This window comes from Channa argus, chromosome 12 (genome assembly GCF_033026475.1).
Source record: "Channa argus isolate prfri chromosome 12, Channa argus male v1.0, whole genome shotgun sequence".
Classification (NCBI taxonomy): domain Eukaryota; kingdom Metazoa; phylum Chordata; class Actinopteri; order Anabantiformes; family Channidae; genus Channa; species Channa argus.
The window spans coordinates 17023272-17040729 of record NC_090208.1 but is presented as its reverse complement, the minus strand read 5'-3'; the positions used below and the strand labels follow the sequence as shown (position 1 = coordinate 17040729).

Sequence of the window (17458 nt, the reverse complement as noted above, 5' to 3'; positions counted from 1 at the left end):
GAACATGGACATCCAGGCTTGTCTTGTTTTGTTGATGATTCACAGAGGAGCTGAAAATCATTGCTGGGGTAAAGGATGTCTGGAAAACCTTGCTAAACCTGCTTCCACCACGACCAATCTCATGATAAGCAAGCAAGTGCAATTATTGGCTTAAAAAATGTTCCAGTACAAGTACCACTTCAAACCAATTACTCAAGTAAAAGTATTAAGCAGATTTCTCTATATTTTACTTAAAAGTACAAAAGTAAAAGTAAAAGTATTTTAAACAGTACCGATTATGGTAATTATAGCAAAACATGTGCATGTGACTATGATACACTTTTCTTCATAGCTATGGAGCAGAATCACTATAAATGAGAAACAGAGATGGAAAATGTAACATAGTAAATTTATTAAATCAAATATTTTAAAAGGCAACACTGAGTGCAGAAGATATTTTAATTTCTCAGTTAGAAAAAAATAAGAACATTTAATTAACAATATTATTATGTCTCTTTACATTGGTTTAACATGCGCTTACAATGGATAAATCTCATGTTTTACTTAACAAGATGGAGAATCTATAGCATCTGTAAAGCAGAAAAATCTCTCTGGGCTTCCAAACCAAACTGTATTTAAACATATGGTTCTTTGATGTAATTTCTTTGGCATAAAGCATAAAACAGCATAAAACACCATAAAACAATCACTTGGGTAACCACCTGAATCTGAACATGGACATCCAGGCTTGTCTTGTTTTGTTGACGATTCACTTGTTTTTTAACCTTTAAAGCAACATGACCATTATCATATTATGTTTTTAATAGCTTGTATATATTTAATATATTTAAATTATTTTCAGTTCCTCTGTTTGTATAAAATGTTTAAATTTGACATAAATAAGATACAGAAAACTTGTTCATAAAAGCCATAACCCGTGGTGTCTGCTAGTTGAGTGGTTAAGATGGCACATGATGGAAACATCCTCAGTTGAGTCCTGTGGACCTTTGTTGCATGTCATAGCTCTCTCTCTTCCTGTGTCTTCATTCTGTCCTCTGTCAAATAAAGGCATAAAAACATTTAGACAGTGTGATAATGCACAAAGTATATTTTCATGTTACAGTTCATAAAAAATTCCCCATAAATCTTCAGACTATAAACCATGGTCAGAAAGATGAGCCATCTGAACTGGCCTTCTGTCTTCCTGTTTAGAAACATCTCACTGTTGAACCAAGAAGCTTTTGATGACTGGTTGGGGACCCAGTTATGTCCTCCAGGTTGGTCCATAGTGTTACACCTGAGCTGAATACCACTAAAGGACTAAAGAGGGGGTTTGAGTAGCTGAGGAGTCGTTGGGATGTAACGATTGCATCTAGACCTAACAAAGGGGTTGTTTGGGATGGTATGGCCTCCTGGTGGATGTGTGAAGGCACCTGATTACAGTTTGTAATGTTACACACTAGGGTCTGAACATTTGTGTAAAACAGAGATTACAATTTTTGAAGTTTCAATTATTTTCTAATTACAAAATGTGTTTTTGCCATGTGATTAATTTTTAAAATGTGTAGATTGATGGGAAAAATGTTTTTCTTTTTTAATTTTAAGATTCATTCCCAAAGGAGAAAAGTGTGAAAAAAATGAACAAATACAATTTACAGCGTATACTGTACATTTATATTGTTGTGTCAGCACATAACAAGGAAAGGAGACAATGAGGAGAGAGGGGGCTTGAATGTAGCACTCATTCTAAAAATTCAAGATTCACGGAATCACAGGTCACATTCTCTTGAAGGCAGATTTTAGTCAAAGTACCTTCTTTAGCCTCTTCAGGTCCTCTCGCTGATTCATAGACACAACCATCACCTATTTATGATCAAAAGTCATAATGATAATAATGTTTGTCAGTGGACTATCATGTTGGCTGTCATGTTGTTTTGGCAGCTTTTTTTTCAAAACCAACTCATTTAAAAAAGTTAAAGGGTTTGATGGATGACTGACCCTGGAGAAGTGAGGAGTACACAGGCTGTTGAGTTTCATCCTTCTTGACTGTTTGAGTGCTCGATGTTTGGAGCCTGAGATGTAGTTAAACATTTTATACTAGTATTAATTATTAAATATTACGACAAGCACATTGCTTCTGTTATGTGGGAGATGAAATAAGTGGCTCACTGACCTGTTACAACATTTATCTGTAAAAGACAAACATTGTTATATCAGATTTTCCTGTTGCACCTTAAACCAAAAGTCAGGTTCATAAATTCATGTTATTGGGCCAATATCAGACAAATACCCACCTTTGGACTTTGTGTAGTGAATCAGTGACCCTAGTAGGGCGGTAAATGGTAAAATTCCAATAATTCTCAACAAGAAGAGATCTGACCTTGACCCTGTAGCGATAAATATTAATAACTTTAAGTTCATCTGTATTTATATCTATGTCATATCTGAGGCGATGGTGCTGTTTAAAAATATATCACAAGCCATATCAACAATCTGTAGTATTAATTCCACACAATCTTCTTGTCAAAGCCCTATGTCATTTCGTATTAACTACCAATAAAACTTAACACTTCACAGTTTTGGATCTTGTTTTGGAACTTGTGCTATTTGTTACAAGTCTTGAACCTATAGTCTTGTCTGTAGTCTGTCTGAATAAGTCAATGACAGCAATGTAACATAACATGATGAACATACTGTGTTCTGTGGATGTATTTAACGATCAAAAAGACTAAGTAGCTCAGCATTTCATCAGCATTTTAAAGAGAACAGATTGCTGTCTCTTTATTCTTTTTGCATTAAAATACCAATGTTGTTATTTAATTTCGTCAGTAAAGGAAAATTTACATGTGCACACAAAGTCTCTCCATATTCCTTTTCATGTTATATTCAGTTCATTACATTGCATTTTGGAATGATTTATTTCTATTTAGTAACTTTATTAATTATACCTAAAGCAGAATTTTCCTGAACCTGTTTAGAACATAAAGAAAAATTAACCTTAGAGAATTAGACAAAAATGATTCATCAAAAATGTGCATAGACTTAATAAATATTCTTCAGTCATATTGAAGCTGCTGTACTAATTAAATTGTACTATGACTCATCATTTGAGGATATTTTCAATGACAGTTAAGTAAAACCATTTCTCTGTCAACACACTGCCAGGAATTTAACATTATACCTAAAGTCACTGCTCTGCACATACCTGGTACAGATGTATCGTTGCTACACTTCACAGTTGTAGACGCAGACTTGTCACTGATTGAATGAAATACTGTGCAGGTAAATATGGTTTCTCCGTCCTCTGGTCTGAGTTTGTACTGCAGCCTGGAGCCACTTAGGGTTTGGTTCCTCACAGTCCAGTTGTAGCTGACATTGCTGTCAGAGGTTGATCTGCACTCCACCAAAACTGTACAGGATTTGTTTGAGGCGTCCCAGGTGGAATTTAAAGTCAGGACAGGCTCCTTAGTTATGGGCTCTGATGAAGCATTAGACAGAGAAAAGAAAAACAGCATGTGGTGGACAGTGTCATTTCATTTTGGACAGATTCTTGGTTTGGAGCGCAAAAGTCACTAAATTCTGAAACATGCTATTTATTCAACAAGAATTTGTGGCTTTTACAGCATTTACTTCACTACATACGACAAAACAGTTACATCTTACCATGAACTTCCAGAGTGATGACGACTGAATCTCTTTGCTTGTTATTGACAAATGAAATAAACATGAAATCACCCGAATCTTGAAGAGTCAGTTTCCTCAGTGTCAAACTCAAGTTTGTCTGGTTTACTGAAACTCTGTCTGTGAACCTATAATATTTAGTTCCAGATGATCCTATGTTTGCAACTGTATCATCTTTATATTTCCACTTTGCTGAGGTGACGTCTTTAGCTGGTAAACATGATGGAAGCTCCACTGTGTCTCCAACTTTTTTATGGATGATACTTTGACACCTGGAAGCTTCCACATCTGAAACACAAGAGCAGAAAACAGGGTAATGATCTTAAAAAACATTAGTGTCAAATAGTTTATAATGGCAGGTGATATGTGAGAGAACAGTAGTTTTTTTAGTTGTTTGTTTTTGTTTTTGGTTGGGTATTATATTAAATTACACCCCAGCCTCGAGTGGTGGTTGTTCAAAAAAGTAGGTTAAATAAAACATTTTCCAACACTTTGTCTTTAAGCTGACAACTTAAAATTAAATTTGGAACAAAATCTAGTCTTTGGTTTTAATGTGCCTTATTTCATTAGTGCTTCTTCAATGCATTTATAGCTTTTAAATGCAACTGCATTTCCGAAGAGTTTAGATTCAGTGTGAAATGTAAATAGTAACAGAATACAATAATTTACAAAAACACATATTACAACACCATGAGGCTGCGTAGTAAAAAAGTCCTGACGTTAAACTGACCTGCTGTGTACTGCGTTTTAGAGTAATGAGGTAATAAGTATGACCTGAAACCTGTATCACGGAAGAAAAACTTTAACAAAAGATGAAGCCTCACTTGCCTCTTCAGTGGTCAAATGCTTAGATTGTTATAAAAAGAGGAGGTCAACACAGTCACTAATATTTGTTGGATTTAATGTTATGTATGTTGTTGTCTTATTGCCATTTTCAATAAACATGTTGAAATGGTTTGCTAATTACTGCATTATGTTTAAATTTTACACAAATTTAGTGGAAACAGGCTTATGGTAAATGTTCTGCACTTGTATAGCGCTTTTCTACCTATTGGCACTCAAAGCACTTTGCAGTGCTTCTTATTCACTCATTCACACACCAATGGGGGTGCTGCTATGCAGCTGGCCAACACTCACCGGGAGCAACTAAGGTTGGGTTCAGTGTCTTGCTCAAGGACACTTTGACATGTGACCAGAGGAGCCAGGGATTGAACCAACAACTGTGAGATTGGTAGATAACCGCGCTACCTTCCTGCGCCACAGTCGCCCACAATAAAAACTACACAATGTACACATGATACACAACCATCATCATAAGACTGTAGCCTTTAAAAACACCTTTTCAGCGTTTCAAGTAAAAAGCGTAGTTGAACAAAGGTTTACAGACCATGAAACAAGACCTGAAGCAGCAGCAGAGCCACGTACACAAGCAAACATCCACCAACCATCTCTGCGTGGACAGGAACAGTCTGTTTCCTCATCTAAAAATTGTGCTATGAGGTTAGAAAAAAAATAATGTGGTGGGTGGTGTGACAGTAAGTAGGATATGTGACACTTGTAAAAATACAGATTAACATCAGCAGCATCACTGTATTGCCTCCTTTCATGCACAGACCTACTGTAAGTTTTAAGTATGATTTAATTGAAAGGTCTTAGAAGCTGAGAGAAACATAAATTAATTTCCTATTTTCTGCGTCATACATCATGGATGTAAATATATTTTTCATCAGGTTTATTTTCACATTAAAGTGTCATTTTTTGAATTCAACAGGATGAACAGATTAGAACATTTAGGAAAATCTGCCTCAAACCACTGAAGTGTGATCCTATCACTTGCTGACACGTCTTTAAAGAAGAAAAGTGACATAAAAAAAATGACACTGCTGAGATCAGAAAACAGGAAGCTTAAAAGACACGCCTGACTTTATTTACAGTCTTCATGTTAAGAGCCATTTTGACATTTTAGAATGTTTGACAAACTCACAGATACTATTACTGCCACTACTACCAGAGGTGTTTTAAGATACAAACTTTACCCTTAATATAATATTATACACACACACACACACACACACACACACACACACACACACACACACACACACACACACACACACACACACACACACACACACACACACATCTGAAAAAGTTCACATTTGACCATAGAACAACGTCAAAGTGCCACCAAGTGGTGGATATGTAAACATGCAGGCCTGTGAAAATTATGTCAGAAGCTTAAATGTACAAAACTGTGCACAAAATTAGGATTATTTATATATATGAACAGTATAGTGGTATTTTATTAGAAAAAATACCAAACTATGAAAAATACTCTGAAGTGTTTATCTGAAAAGTCACTGCTAATAGTGATTAGTGATAGTCATAAACATATGTGCCAAAGCTAAGCTTTTCTAGAAAAGGGAAATGAACATTTTATTTTATTTTACAGTATGTAGACTTTCGAACATTTGGGAAAAAACTGTTTTCACAAAAGCAGAACACCATGTAATTTATTCTCCCGTGTACTGAGGCCAAAAATGTTAACAGATATGAAGAGCACCTTCAATACGGTTGTTCCAAGCAGAAATGGCCACCACTATAAATGAGAAATAGAGATGAAAATGTGACATATTAAATTAATTAAATCAATTTTTTTAAAAGGCAACACTGAGTGCAGAGGATATTTTAATTTCTCAGTTAGAAAAAATTAAGAAAATGTAATGAACAATATTATTCTGTCTCTTTACATTGGTTTAACATGCGCTTACAATGAATAAATCTCATGTTTTACTTAACAAGATGGAGAATCTATAGCATCTATAAAGTATAAAATTCTTTCATCAATTATTTTACCCAAACTATCTCTTAAAAAGTATAGTTTTATTGCATGTGTAAGCAATGCTAATCATCAGTAGCTTAGACCAGAAAGGAAACATGTCATTTTGATACTGTTGGTCAGGATGATGTAGCTCAATTTTCACTTCCTCTTATAAAAATGTGCCACTATGATGTGATACATTTAAGCAGTGTTTAGACAGTGTGGAACAAGCTAACTTGCTATGATACAGTTTTTAAAATACTGGCAATTATGTTTATATAAATATTAAAGATAGCATGATCATTTTTAACTAGAAATGCAACATTAAACACAGTAGATAAACTGCTAATATTGTTTGTACGTGTAATGCAAAGTTGAGTCACATTATTCACATTAAACTGATCATCACATTCAGTCTTCTTGTCAATAACTGAGTAAGATGTGACTGTTGATCACCACTGTTTTCTTTAGTTAAAAGTCAAAGTCACTTAATAAAAGTCACTTAACCTCTTTAAAATGGAATAAAACATCTGAATCAGAAATAAATGAAAAACATTTCATCTACTGGTTTATATTCTATGTGTATAGACATAGCCCTCTAAGAGCTGTCCCTATTGGATGTATCCCATGCGCAGTCGTGAAGATTTTCTTTCCCTGTCTAATAATGACACGGGAGGGATAGACTGAGAGCGCACACAAATCAGGGCTAAGAGAAGTGCTGTTTTCAGTGAGAGGAACTTGATAGAGATTGGAGATATCGACTCGAGGAGTCGATTCCCACTAAGGCGTCAATGAACGCATCACGGGCCGGTGCCTTCTCACTCCTTTTAGAAAGCGTTTAATCAGAGGATGTGCAAAGAAAGAGCTCTCTCCAAATCCTTCATGACAGGATGTAATGGCTGCAGCGTAGGTTTCAATTGTGGATGAGGTGAGATTTCTCTCCACTAAGAGCTGGAGGAAAGTCAGGGTTGGAGATAGAGGACATGATGTGGGATAAACACACATGATGGAAGGATGGCATGATCAGTTTGGCGGGTGGTGGCCTGGTCGCATGGAGACAGCGGAGTAGGCCCGCATCTGCCGAAGAATGTTGCTTTGGAAAGCAAGATGGAGGCTAGACTGGATTGTAGCTGTGGAACGGCAGGAACGCCTTGCTCCATCTCTCTGTGGACTCTGGTGAATGCATCTTGGCGGCATCCTCAGTTTCCCTGGATGCTGCCATGCCTCCAAAAAGGGCTGAGGCAAGGAGGTCGTCTTCCATGATGTAGCCAGTGCTGCAGGATGGACATATCTGAGACCCGCCAGTAGAACGTTGAGATGAACTCTTCATCTTCTTCTTTATAGTGACTGCTATATTTGATTTGTTTGTGGACCTGAGGGAGTGGGAAAGAAAATCTTCACACTGTGCACGTGCATGGGGATCAACCCAATAGCGACAGCTCTTAGAGGGTAAATTCTTCATGAATATAAAAGCCACAGCTTAGCTATTTATGAATGAATCACATATGAATCACATTAAATACATGAATCAGGATACATGAGGGTGAAATGGATCATGAGATTAAGAGGTGGATTGGTGCAGCATCAGCAGTAAAGCGGATGTTGTACTTAAAAATTGTGGTGAAGACGAAGCAAAGGCGCAAGGCGAAGCTCTCAATTTACCAATCAATCACTGTTCCAACCCTCCCCTATGGTCATGAGCTTTGGGTTATGACTGAAAGAATATGATCCCGAGCACAAGGTCTTTGCGTTAAAAGGAGTCAGTTGAGGTGGAGAATGCCTCCAGGGTTCCTCCCGCTGGAGGTCTTCCATGCACGCCCAGCTGGTAGGAAACCCTGTGGTCGACCCAGAACATGTTGGAGGGATTATATATCCCATCTGCCCTGGGAAACCTTGGAATCCTGCCAGAGGAGCTGAAAATCATTGCCGGGCTACAGGATGTCTGGAAAGCCTTGTTAAACCAGCTGCCTCCACGACCAATCTCATGATAAGCAAAAGATAATGAATGGATGATGTGTTCCCCTGCTTCTCCACTGACGTCTTGACATGACAAATGGACAGATCCTCCAACATTTTCAGTGTGCTGGGAAACTTCTCTGTTCAATTCTATGTGAATGTTAAATGCAGCTGTCACAGGCAGCAGGTGGATTTTCTGTGGCTCTAACTCTTATTTACACATGTGATGTTATAGAGCAAGAAGCTTCATGTTCATCTTACTTCTTGGCTCTTTTATTTTCTAGATACTGAGGCGTTGGTTCCAGTGAAACCACCAAATTATAAAGAAGAGGACAGACTCCAACCCAGTATGACACGTCAACATCCAGACAACTGTCCTTTCTCCAGACTGTAGGGACAAAGCTGACCACTCTTGTACCTTGTACCAGTCAGTACTCAAGTAAAAGTGCAATTATTGGCCTAAAAAATGTTCTCAAGTAAAAGTATTAAGCAGATTTCTCTATATTTTACTTAAAAATACAAAAGTAAAAGTACAGTGTATTTTAAACAGTACCGATTATGGTAATGATAGCAAAACATGTGCTTTAAGTCATTAAAAAATAAATATACATCAGTGTTTATGATTTGAATATATTTTAAAAAATATATAATATTTCATTAAAGGCACCAGGTGGCGTTAATGTGGTGACTGCTTGATGCATGTGACCACAGGAACCACTAGGCAGAGAGCAACTGAAAAGAATCCATAGCAAACCATGGGGCCCCACCAAGTGGCTAAAAGGTTAAACCTGCACATGTGAAAGCAAATACAATATATCAGTGTGGAAACAGATTTTAAATGAGGCTAGTCGAGAAGTGCTGATAACGTTCTCTGGGCTTCCAAACCAAACTGTATTTCACATACGGTTCTTTGATGTCATTTCTTTGGCATGAACAAACACCATAAAACAATCACTTAGGTAACCACCTAAATCTGAACATGGACATCCAGGCTTGTCTTGTTTTGTTGATGATTCACAGAGGAGCTGAAAATCATTGCTGGGGTAAAGGATGTCTGGAAAACCTTGCTAAACCTGCTTCCACCACGACCAATCTCATGATAAGCAAGCAAGTGCAATTATTGGCCTAAAAAATGTTCCAGTACAAGTACCACTTCAAACCAATTACTCAAGTAAAAGTATTAAGCAGATTTCTCTATATTTTACTTAAAAGTACAAAAGTAAAAGTAAAAGTATTTTAAACAGTACCGATTATGGTAATTATAGCAAAACATGTGCATGTGACTATGATACACTTTTCTTCATAGCTATGGAGCAGAATCACTATAAATGAGAAACAGAGATGGAAAATGTAACATAGTAAATTTATTAAATCAAATATTTTAAAAGGCAACACTGAGTGCAGAAGATATTTTAATTTCTCAGTTAGAAAAAAATAAGAACATTTAATTAACAATATTATTATGTCTCTTTACATTGGTTTAACATGCGCTTACAATGGATAAATCTCATGTTTTACTTAACAAGATGGAGAATCTATAGCATCTGTAAAGCAGAAAAATCTCTCTGGGCTTCCAAACCAAACTGTATTTAAACATATGGTTCTTTGATGTAATTTCTTTGGCATAAAGCATAAAACAGCATAAAACACCATAAAACAATCACTTGGGTAACCACCTGAATCTGAACATGGACATCCAGGCTTGTCTTGTTTTGTTGACGATTCACTTGTTTTTTAACCTTTAAAGCAACATGACCATTATCATATTATGTTTTTAATAGCTTGTATATATTTAATATATTTAAATTATTTTCAGTTCCTCTGTTTGTATAAAATGTTTAAATTTGACATAAATAAGATACAGAAAACTTGTTCATAAAAGCCATAACCCGTGGTGTCTGCTAGTTGAGTGGTTAAGATGGCACATGATGGAAACATCCTCAGTTGAGTCCTGTGGACCTTTGTTGCATGTCATAGCTCTCTCTCTTCCTGTGTCTTCATTCTGTCCTCTGTCAAATAAAGGCATAAAAACATTTAGACAGTGTGATAATGCACAAAGTATATTTTCATGTTACAGTTCATAAAAAATTCCCCATAAATCTTCAGACTATAAACCATGGTCAGAAAGATGAGCCATCTGAACTGGCCTTCTGTCTTCCTGTTTAGAAACATCTCACTGTTGAACCAAGAAGCTTTTGATGACTGGTTGGGGACCCAGTTATGTCCTCCAGGTTGGTCCATAGTGTTACACCTGAGCTGAATACCACTAAAGGACTAAAGAGGGGGTTTGAGTAGCTGAGGAGTCGTTGGGATGTAACGATTGCATCTAGACCTAACAAAGGGGTTGTTTGGGATGGTATGGCCTCCTGGTGGATGTGTGAAGGCACCTGATTACAGTTTGTAATGTTACACACTAGGGTCTGAACATTTGTGTAAAACAGAGATTACAATTTTTGAAGTTTCAATTATTTTCTAATTACAAAATGTGTTTTTGCCATGTGATTAATTTTTAAAATGTGTAGATTGATGGGAAAAATGTTTTTCTTTTTTAATTTTAAGATTCATTCCCAAAGGAGAAAAGTGTGAAAAAAATGAACAAATACAATTTACAGCGTATACTGTACATTTATATTGTTGTGTCAGCACATAACAAGGAAAGGAGACAATGAGGAGAGAGGGGGCTTGAATGTAGCACTCATTCTAAAAATTCAAGATTCACGGAATCACAGGTCACATTCTCTTGAAGGCAGATTTTAGTCAAAGTACCTTCTTTAGCCTCTTCAGGTCCTCTCGCTGATTCATAGACACAACCATCACCTATTTATGATCAAAAGTCATAATGATAATAATGTTTGTCAGTGGACTATCATGTTGGCTGTCATGTTGTTTTGGCAGCTTTTTTTTCAAAACCAACTCATTTAAAAAAGTTAAAGGGTTTGATGGATGACTGACCCTGGAGAAGTGAGGAGTACACAGGCTGTTGAGTTTCATCCTTCTTGACTGTTTGAGTGCTCGATGTTTGGAGCCTGAGATGTAGTTAAACATTTTCTATTAGTATTAATTATTAAATATTACGACAAGCACATTGCTTCTGTTATGTGGGAGATGAAATAAGTGGCTCACTGACCTGTTACAACATTTATCTGTAAAAGACAAACATTGTTATATCAGATTTTCCTGTTGCACCTTAAACCAAAAGTCAGGTTCATAAATTCATGTTATTGGGCCAATATCAGACAAATACCCACCTTTGGACTTTGTGTAGTGAATCAGTGACCCTAGTAGGGCGGTAAATGGTAAAATTCCAATAATTCCCAACAAGACGAGCTCTGACCTTGACCCTGTAGTGATAAATAATAATAACTTTATGTTCATCTGTATTTATATATGTCATATCTGAGGCGATGGTGCTGTTTAAATATATCACAAGCCATATCAACAACCTGTAGTATTAATTCCACACGATATTCCTATCAAAGCCCAATGTCATTATGTTATTAACTACCAATAAAACCCAACACTTCACAGTTTTGGATGAACTTTTGCTATTTGTTACAAGTCTTGAAACTATAGTCTTGTCTGTTCAGACAGACGTCTGAATAAGTCAATGACAGCAATGTAACATAACATGATGAACATACTGTGTTCTGTCGATATATTTAACAATCAAAAAGACTAAGTAGCTCAGCATTTCATCAGCATTTTAAAGAGAACAGATTGCTGTTTCTGTATTATTTTTGCATTATAATACCAATGTTGTTATTTAACGTTCATCTGTATTTCATTGACATATAAAATTAATTAAATCAAATATTTTAAAAGGCAACACTAGAGTGGAGAGGATATTTTAATTTATCAGTTAGAAAAAATTAAGAAAATGTAATGATAAATATTATTCTATCTCTTCACATTGGTTTAAAATGTGCTTACAATGAATAAATCTCATGTTTTACTTAACAAGAATCTATAGCATCTGTAAAGTAGACAATTCTTTCATCAGTTATTTTACCCAAACTATCGGCTATGTTCTTTCGTATAATACTGAACTCCAAGTTCAAGATGGGTCAGGTGGGCACCTTCCATTGCAGCCAGTGGTGTGTGAATAAGAAGCAACATTAAAAAGCACTTTGGATAGATGTGCTACATAAGCAGGAGAAGCAGTCTCCTTTATAAACACTTCCTGAGTTCCATGAAGACTGATCTTCTGAGTTAAGGTTAGAGTTGATCTGCTGGCCTTCATCTGTGCACTGAGACTGGGGGGTCTGGAATATAAGGGGATCTGAATACATTTAATGAGAAACATTAAAAGTAGGGTAATACTGTACAAGGTGACTTTATTGTCAGTTCTAATTGAAATATGTTGCACATTGGTTACTCAAATCTAACCCCAGTTTCTATGTGTATAGACGTAGCCCGTATTCCAAGTGCATTCGTGAAGATTTTCTTTCCCTGTCTAATAATGATTCGGGAGGGAGAGACTGAGAGCGCACACAAATCAGGGCTAAGAGAAGTGCTGTTTTCAGTGAGAGGAACTTGATAGAGATCGGAGATATCGACTAGAAGAGAGGATTCCTGAGAGCAGGGGTAATTCCCACTGAGGCGTCAATGAACGCATCACAGGCCGGTGCCTTCTCACCCCTTTTAGAAAGCGTTTAATCAGAGGATGTGCAAAGAAAGAGCTCTCTCCAAATCCTTCATGACAGGATGAAATGGCTGCAGCGTGGGTTTCAATTGTGGATGAGGTGAGATTTATTTCCACTAAGAGCTTGAGGAAAGTCAGGGTTTGAGATAGAGGACATGATGGACATGCTATCCTTTTCATGATAAACATGAAAAGGATGGCATGATCAGTTTGGCGGGTGGTGGCCTGGTTGCATGGAGACAGCAGAGTAGGCCAGCATCTGCCGAAGAATGTTGCTTTGGAAAGCAAGATGGAGGCAGGGGAATTGACTTGATTGATCCCGAGCACAAGCTCTTTGCGTTAAAAGGAGTCAGTTGAGGTGGAGAATGCCTCCAGGGTTCCTCCCGCTGGAGGTCTTCCATGCACGCCCAGCTAGTAGGAAACCCTGTGGTCGACCCAGAACATGTTGGAGGGATTATAAATCCCATCTGCCCTGGGAAACCTTAAAATCCTGCCAGAGGAGCTGAAAATCATTGCCGGGCTACAGGATGTCAGGAAGGCCTTGTTAAACCTGCTGCCACCACGACCAATCTCATGATAAGCAAAAGATAATGAATGAATGATGTGTTCCCCTGCTTCTCCACATTGTGCTACATGTATTCTCGGTTTCAATCTCAACACACACTCACACAGAAACACACGGACCACCCCTACCTCCCCTCCCCTACCAAAGCTCATGTTTTCCTTATTTCCTACACTCCTCCTGTTTCCTTCCCTCCTTCCCACTGCTCCCTATGCATCAGTATATACTTCAAATACACACTTAGGCCGACAAAACATCCCATGATTTAAATTAAGTTTTCTTAGTTACCACCAGCCATACAGTCAGTAAAACTAATATCGTGGAATGTGCGTGGCTTCAGATTTATTTATTATTATTATAAATGCATTAATGCATCAAATCATAATCTATTTTGACTCAACAAACATCATTATCGCTGGAGACTAATACTGTCATAAACACCTAAACTGATTGATCAAACAGTTCTAACAACAAAAGAAATTGCCACTCTACAGAAATAATTAAACAATATATGAATTACAATGGACTCAACGACGGCTGGAGACTGAATAATCCCATATCTTGAGAATATATTTACTTTCCCCCTCGACGTCAGACATTCTCTCAAATAGATTTTTTTCCTTATCAGTAACTCACTCACCCAACATGTAACTGAAACCCTGAACCACCCAATCACACACCCATCTCCCTTACACTAAACATTCAAACCCATATTAAAGCATCCACACGATGGCGTTTCAACACATCACTACTCCAAGACACTGAATTTGATAATCTCGCAAAGAGAGAATGGGCCTCCTTTCTGGAGATGGACGACTCTCTGGATGCCAAACCATCAGTACTATGGGAAACAAAGGCAAAGGCAAAGGAAACAGGCACTTATAAAAAAAAAGAGAACAAGATGTGAAAAACAAACTATAACAAAATTTAAAGAACTAACAAACTCACACTCCAATAATCCAAGCGAACAAACACAAAATGAATTAAACTATCATAAACTGCTATATGACAGTATTCTACACAGAAAAACCCAAGCACACATACTTCAGTTTCAATATAGCAACAAAACAGATAAAGATTAAGCAAATCAACTCAAAAGTAAAAAAGAAAAAGCTATCAGAAGAAAATTATGCTGGAAACTTATATGTACTAAATTGTGCACAAGAAAATTATTAATTAACATTTTCTGTTATTAAGATTATCTCTATGTATGAATCATACAGTGTAGTGATATTTTTCAAACAATTCCAGCAAATTATTAAAATATCTTGAAATGTTTATCTCAAAGGTCACTTCTGCAATCAACATACATCCCAAAGCTGGGCTTCTTAAGAAAAGGAAACTTAACATTTTGATTTACACCTTACGTTTTACACTACATGTCATACAAATACTGATATAACAAACTCACACATGTTATAATCAGCTTACGTTCAACATTTTTCCCAACAAGCAATGATTCTGCCTTGTAATAATACAGTTATGAAAATAAAATATTCACACTGATTTCATAAAACAACATGAAATTCAAAATGTACATTATTATAACTATTTGATTTTAAAACTACACTTTAAGCATTTTATTAAATTTGACAACATATATTAAAGGAATCTTATTGTAATAATATAAGTAATATATGAATACAAATAAAAGGTGATATTAAAATGATGTTTGGCTGCAAGCAGCACAGGAGACACAGATTTATGGATGCCACAGTAATGCTAATGCTCACTTACAGTTTGCAGCACTTAAACTACGCTGCCACCAAACTGCTCATCTTCCATTTTATTGGAAGGGAAAACCACCAAGAAACTAAGCAAACATTAGTGCAATAGCCAGTATGATCTGCTCCATTATTCAAGTTCTGGAGGTCTGGAGGCTGGAGTACTTGTGTTCAACTCCAAATCCAAATAGGTTGAATTCCACACTGCCAGCAGGTGTAAATGTAAGTGTGAATAGTTGTCACGAGAATTAGTTTTGTCATTCAGGCTGGTTTCTATTCTCTTGTTTTGCTGCTCATATCTCTCTTTATAGATCAAGAAAAAATGACCACAAATAGAAAAAATGAAGCTGCTTACACTTACACTAAACAATCAATAAAAATACACTGAAATTTGAGACACGAATACTGACAATAAGTTGGACATTTTCCCTTATTGTTACATGAATCTCTACTGTATAAAAATCATATTGTAATATACTTCATTAAAAGTTAAATAACATACAAATTAGTGGTTTATAACTTTACCTCAGCTCATTTTTGATTCACATTATGGTACTCTGTGCTTTCATCTGGACCATCTCGAGTTCCTGTTTAAAAAAAGGAATTAGAGTTCATACAAACTACAGCATATAGATACCAATTTGTATTTGTATACTGCTGTATTCATCATGGTTTTGGCTCTAATTAATGGAAACCTAAATATACAGCATCCACTTTCTGTTCAATTGCAGATGGCAGTTTGTGTTTGGTCTTTTACTGTCACACCACCCTTAACATCATATACCGTTTGTGGCTGAGCTGTGGAAAACCTTACTTGCAGGATGTTTTAGCAGCAGATTAACATTAGTGGTTTTCAAATGATCACATACACAGCTGTGATATTTGGATGTCCACATACTTTAGTTAGAATGTTCACAAATTTGAATTTTTGTTTCATATTTTACTCATCATTTTTGACCTTTGAGGTGAGTCTGAAGTTTAAACATTTCTGTAATCTTCAAAAATTTAAATTAGGAAGTTTGTAACGAATTACACAGTTAAATTTGTAGTTTATTGTATAAATCCAAGTTTAAACTTAACTATTTCCAGAGTTTTCCCAATTGACGATTGTTTCATAGACAGAAAGGTCACCTGTAGGTCAGTGAAAATAAAGACAATTAGACAAATCAGGCACCTTACATCTTAACAGCACTGTAAACATATTCAAGTATTTGTTTGAGTTAAACATGCAGCACATGCTACACTGTCAAAAATTATTGGGAATATGTTAAAGTAGGAACAGCTTTAAAAGCATTCACAATTAGATGGAAGACTAACGGTGGAGAAGAGAAGAGTACACTTGCTGTTGATGTTCATCCTGGCTGACCGTTTGGCCCTCAGCAGACATGTGATCAGTTCTGGATGAATCAGACTGGATGAACCTGGGAAATTTAGTAAAAATCTGTAGTTTATGCTCAAATTAGTAAATTGTATTGCAGAAAAACTAAAGAGAAGAGATTTGTACAAACCTGTTCCAACATGGCTCTGTGAAAAAATAATTACAATAATTATATGATTTTGTGGTGGAAACTGAAAAACTTTCCCTTCTCATAATTGATGATTTTATTTAATGATTTTAAAAAGTCCAGTGTCATTTCTCCAACATGTAGAGGAGAACGTCTTACCTTTTGACTTTCTGTAGCAACACAACACTAACAGTGGCAGGAGAACAATCCCTACAATACCACTAATGAGCCCAACAATCCACAGCACAGGAGGCGAAGAAGTGACTGCTGAAATGATAGAAAAGAAACATTACTTAACCTTGTCGTTTGAAGGGGTTAGAGTAAAACGGAGACCTCACTCCAAGGTCTAGAGGGTGACATGACCTAACATTAATAAAGCACATCTTTAGCTGATCGTGAAGTGACACAATATGTTATATTTCTGCCTGCTTCCTATGTCATACTTTACCAAAAAAATTGAAAATTATTAATCATATTTACATTTTACTGTCATCCAGCTCTCTGGTGACTCATATCCCGCATTTTCACACTTGTAGAAACCTTCGTCTGACTTTGACACTACAGATATATTCAGCTCGTCTCTGTTAT

General features: G+C 36.4%; 1 protein-coding gene and 1 long non-coding RNA gene across 3 annotated transcripts; both read right to left on the bottom strand.

The window, feature by feature from the left end:
• Nucleotides 1-377: 377 nt before the first annotated feature.
• On the bottom strand, nt 378-5166 carry LOC137137721 (SLAM family member 9-like). 2 transcript variants are annotated; one of them, XM_067524352.1, is made up of 8 exons: nt 5048-5166; nt 3643-3948; nt 3185-3457; nt 2274-2366; nt 2153-2168; nt 1978-2051; nt 1792-1842; nt 381-1034 (listed from the first exon to the last, which is right to left on the bottom strand). In XM_067524352.1, exons 1-8 carry the CDS (start codon nt 5139-5141, stop codon nt 997-999), a joined length of 945 nt encoding a protein of 314 aa, XP_067380453.1. In that variant the 5' UTR covers nt 5142-5166; the 3' UTR covers nt 381-996. The 2 variants fall into 2 exon arrangements, with proteins under 2 accessions (XP_067380454.1, XP_067380453.1); XM_067524353.1 differs by lacking the exon at nt 1792-1842 and having other exon boundaries at nt 378-1034.
• Nucleotides 5167-15813: 10647 nt separating this feature from the next.
• On the bottom strand, nt 15814-17131 carry LOC137138098 (uncharacterized). Its single transcript, XR_010915889.1, has 5 exons — nt 17030-17131; nt 16874-16889; nt 16683-16786; nt 16446-16496; nt 15814-15952 (listed from the first exon to the last, which is right to left on the bottom strand). It is a non-coding gene; the product is annotated as an uncharacterized lncRNA (long non-coding RNA).
• Nucleotides 17132-17458: the final 327 nt, after the last annotated feature.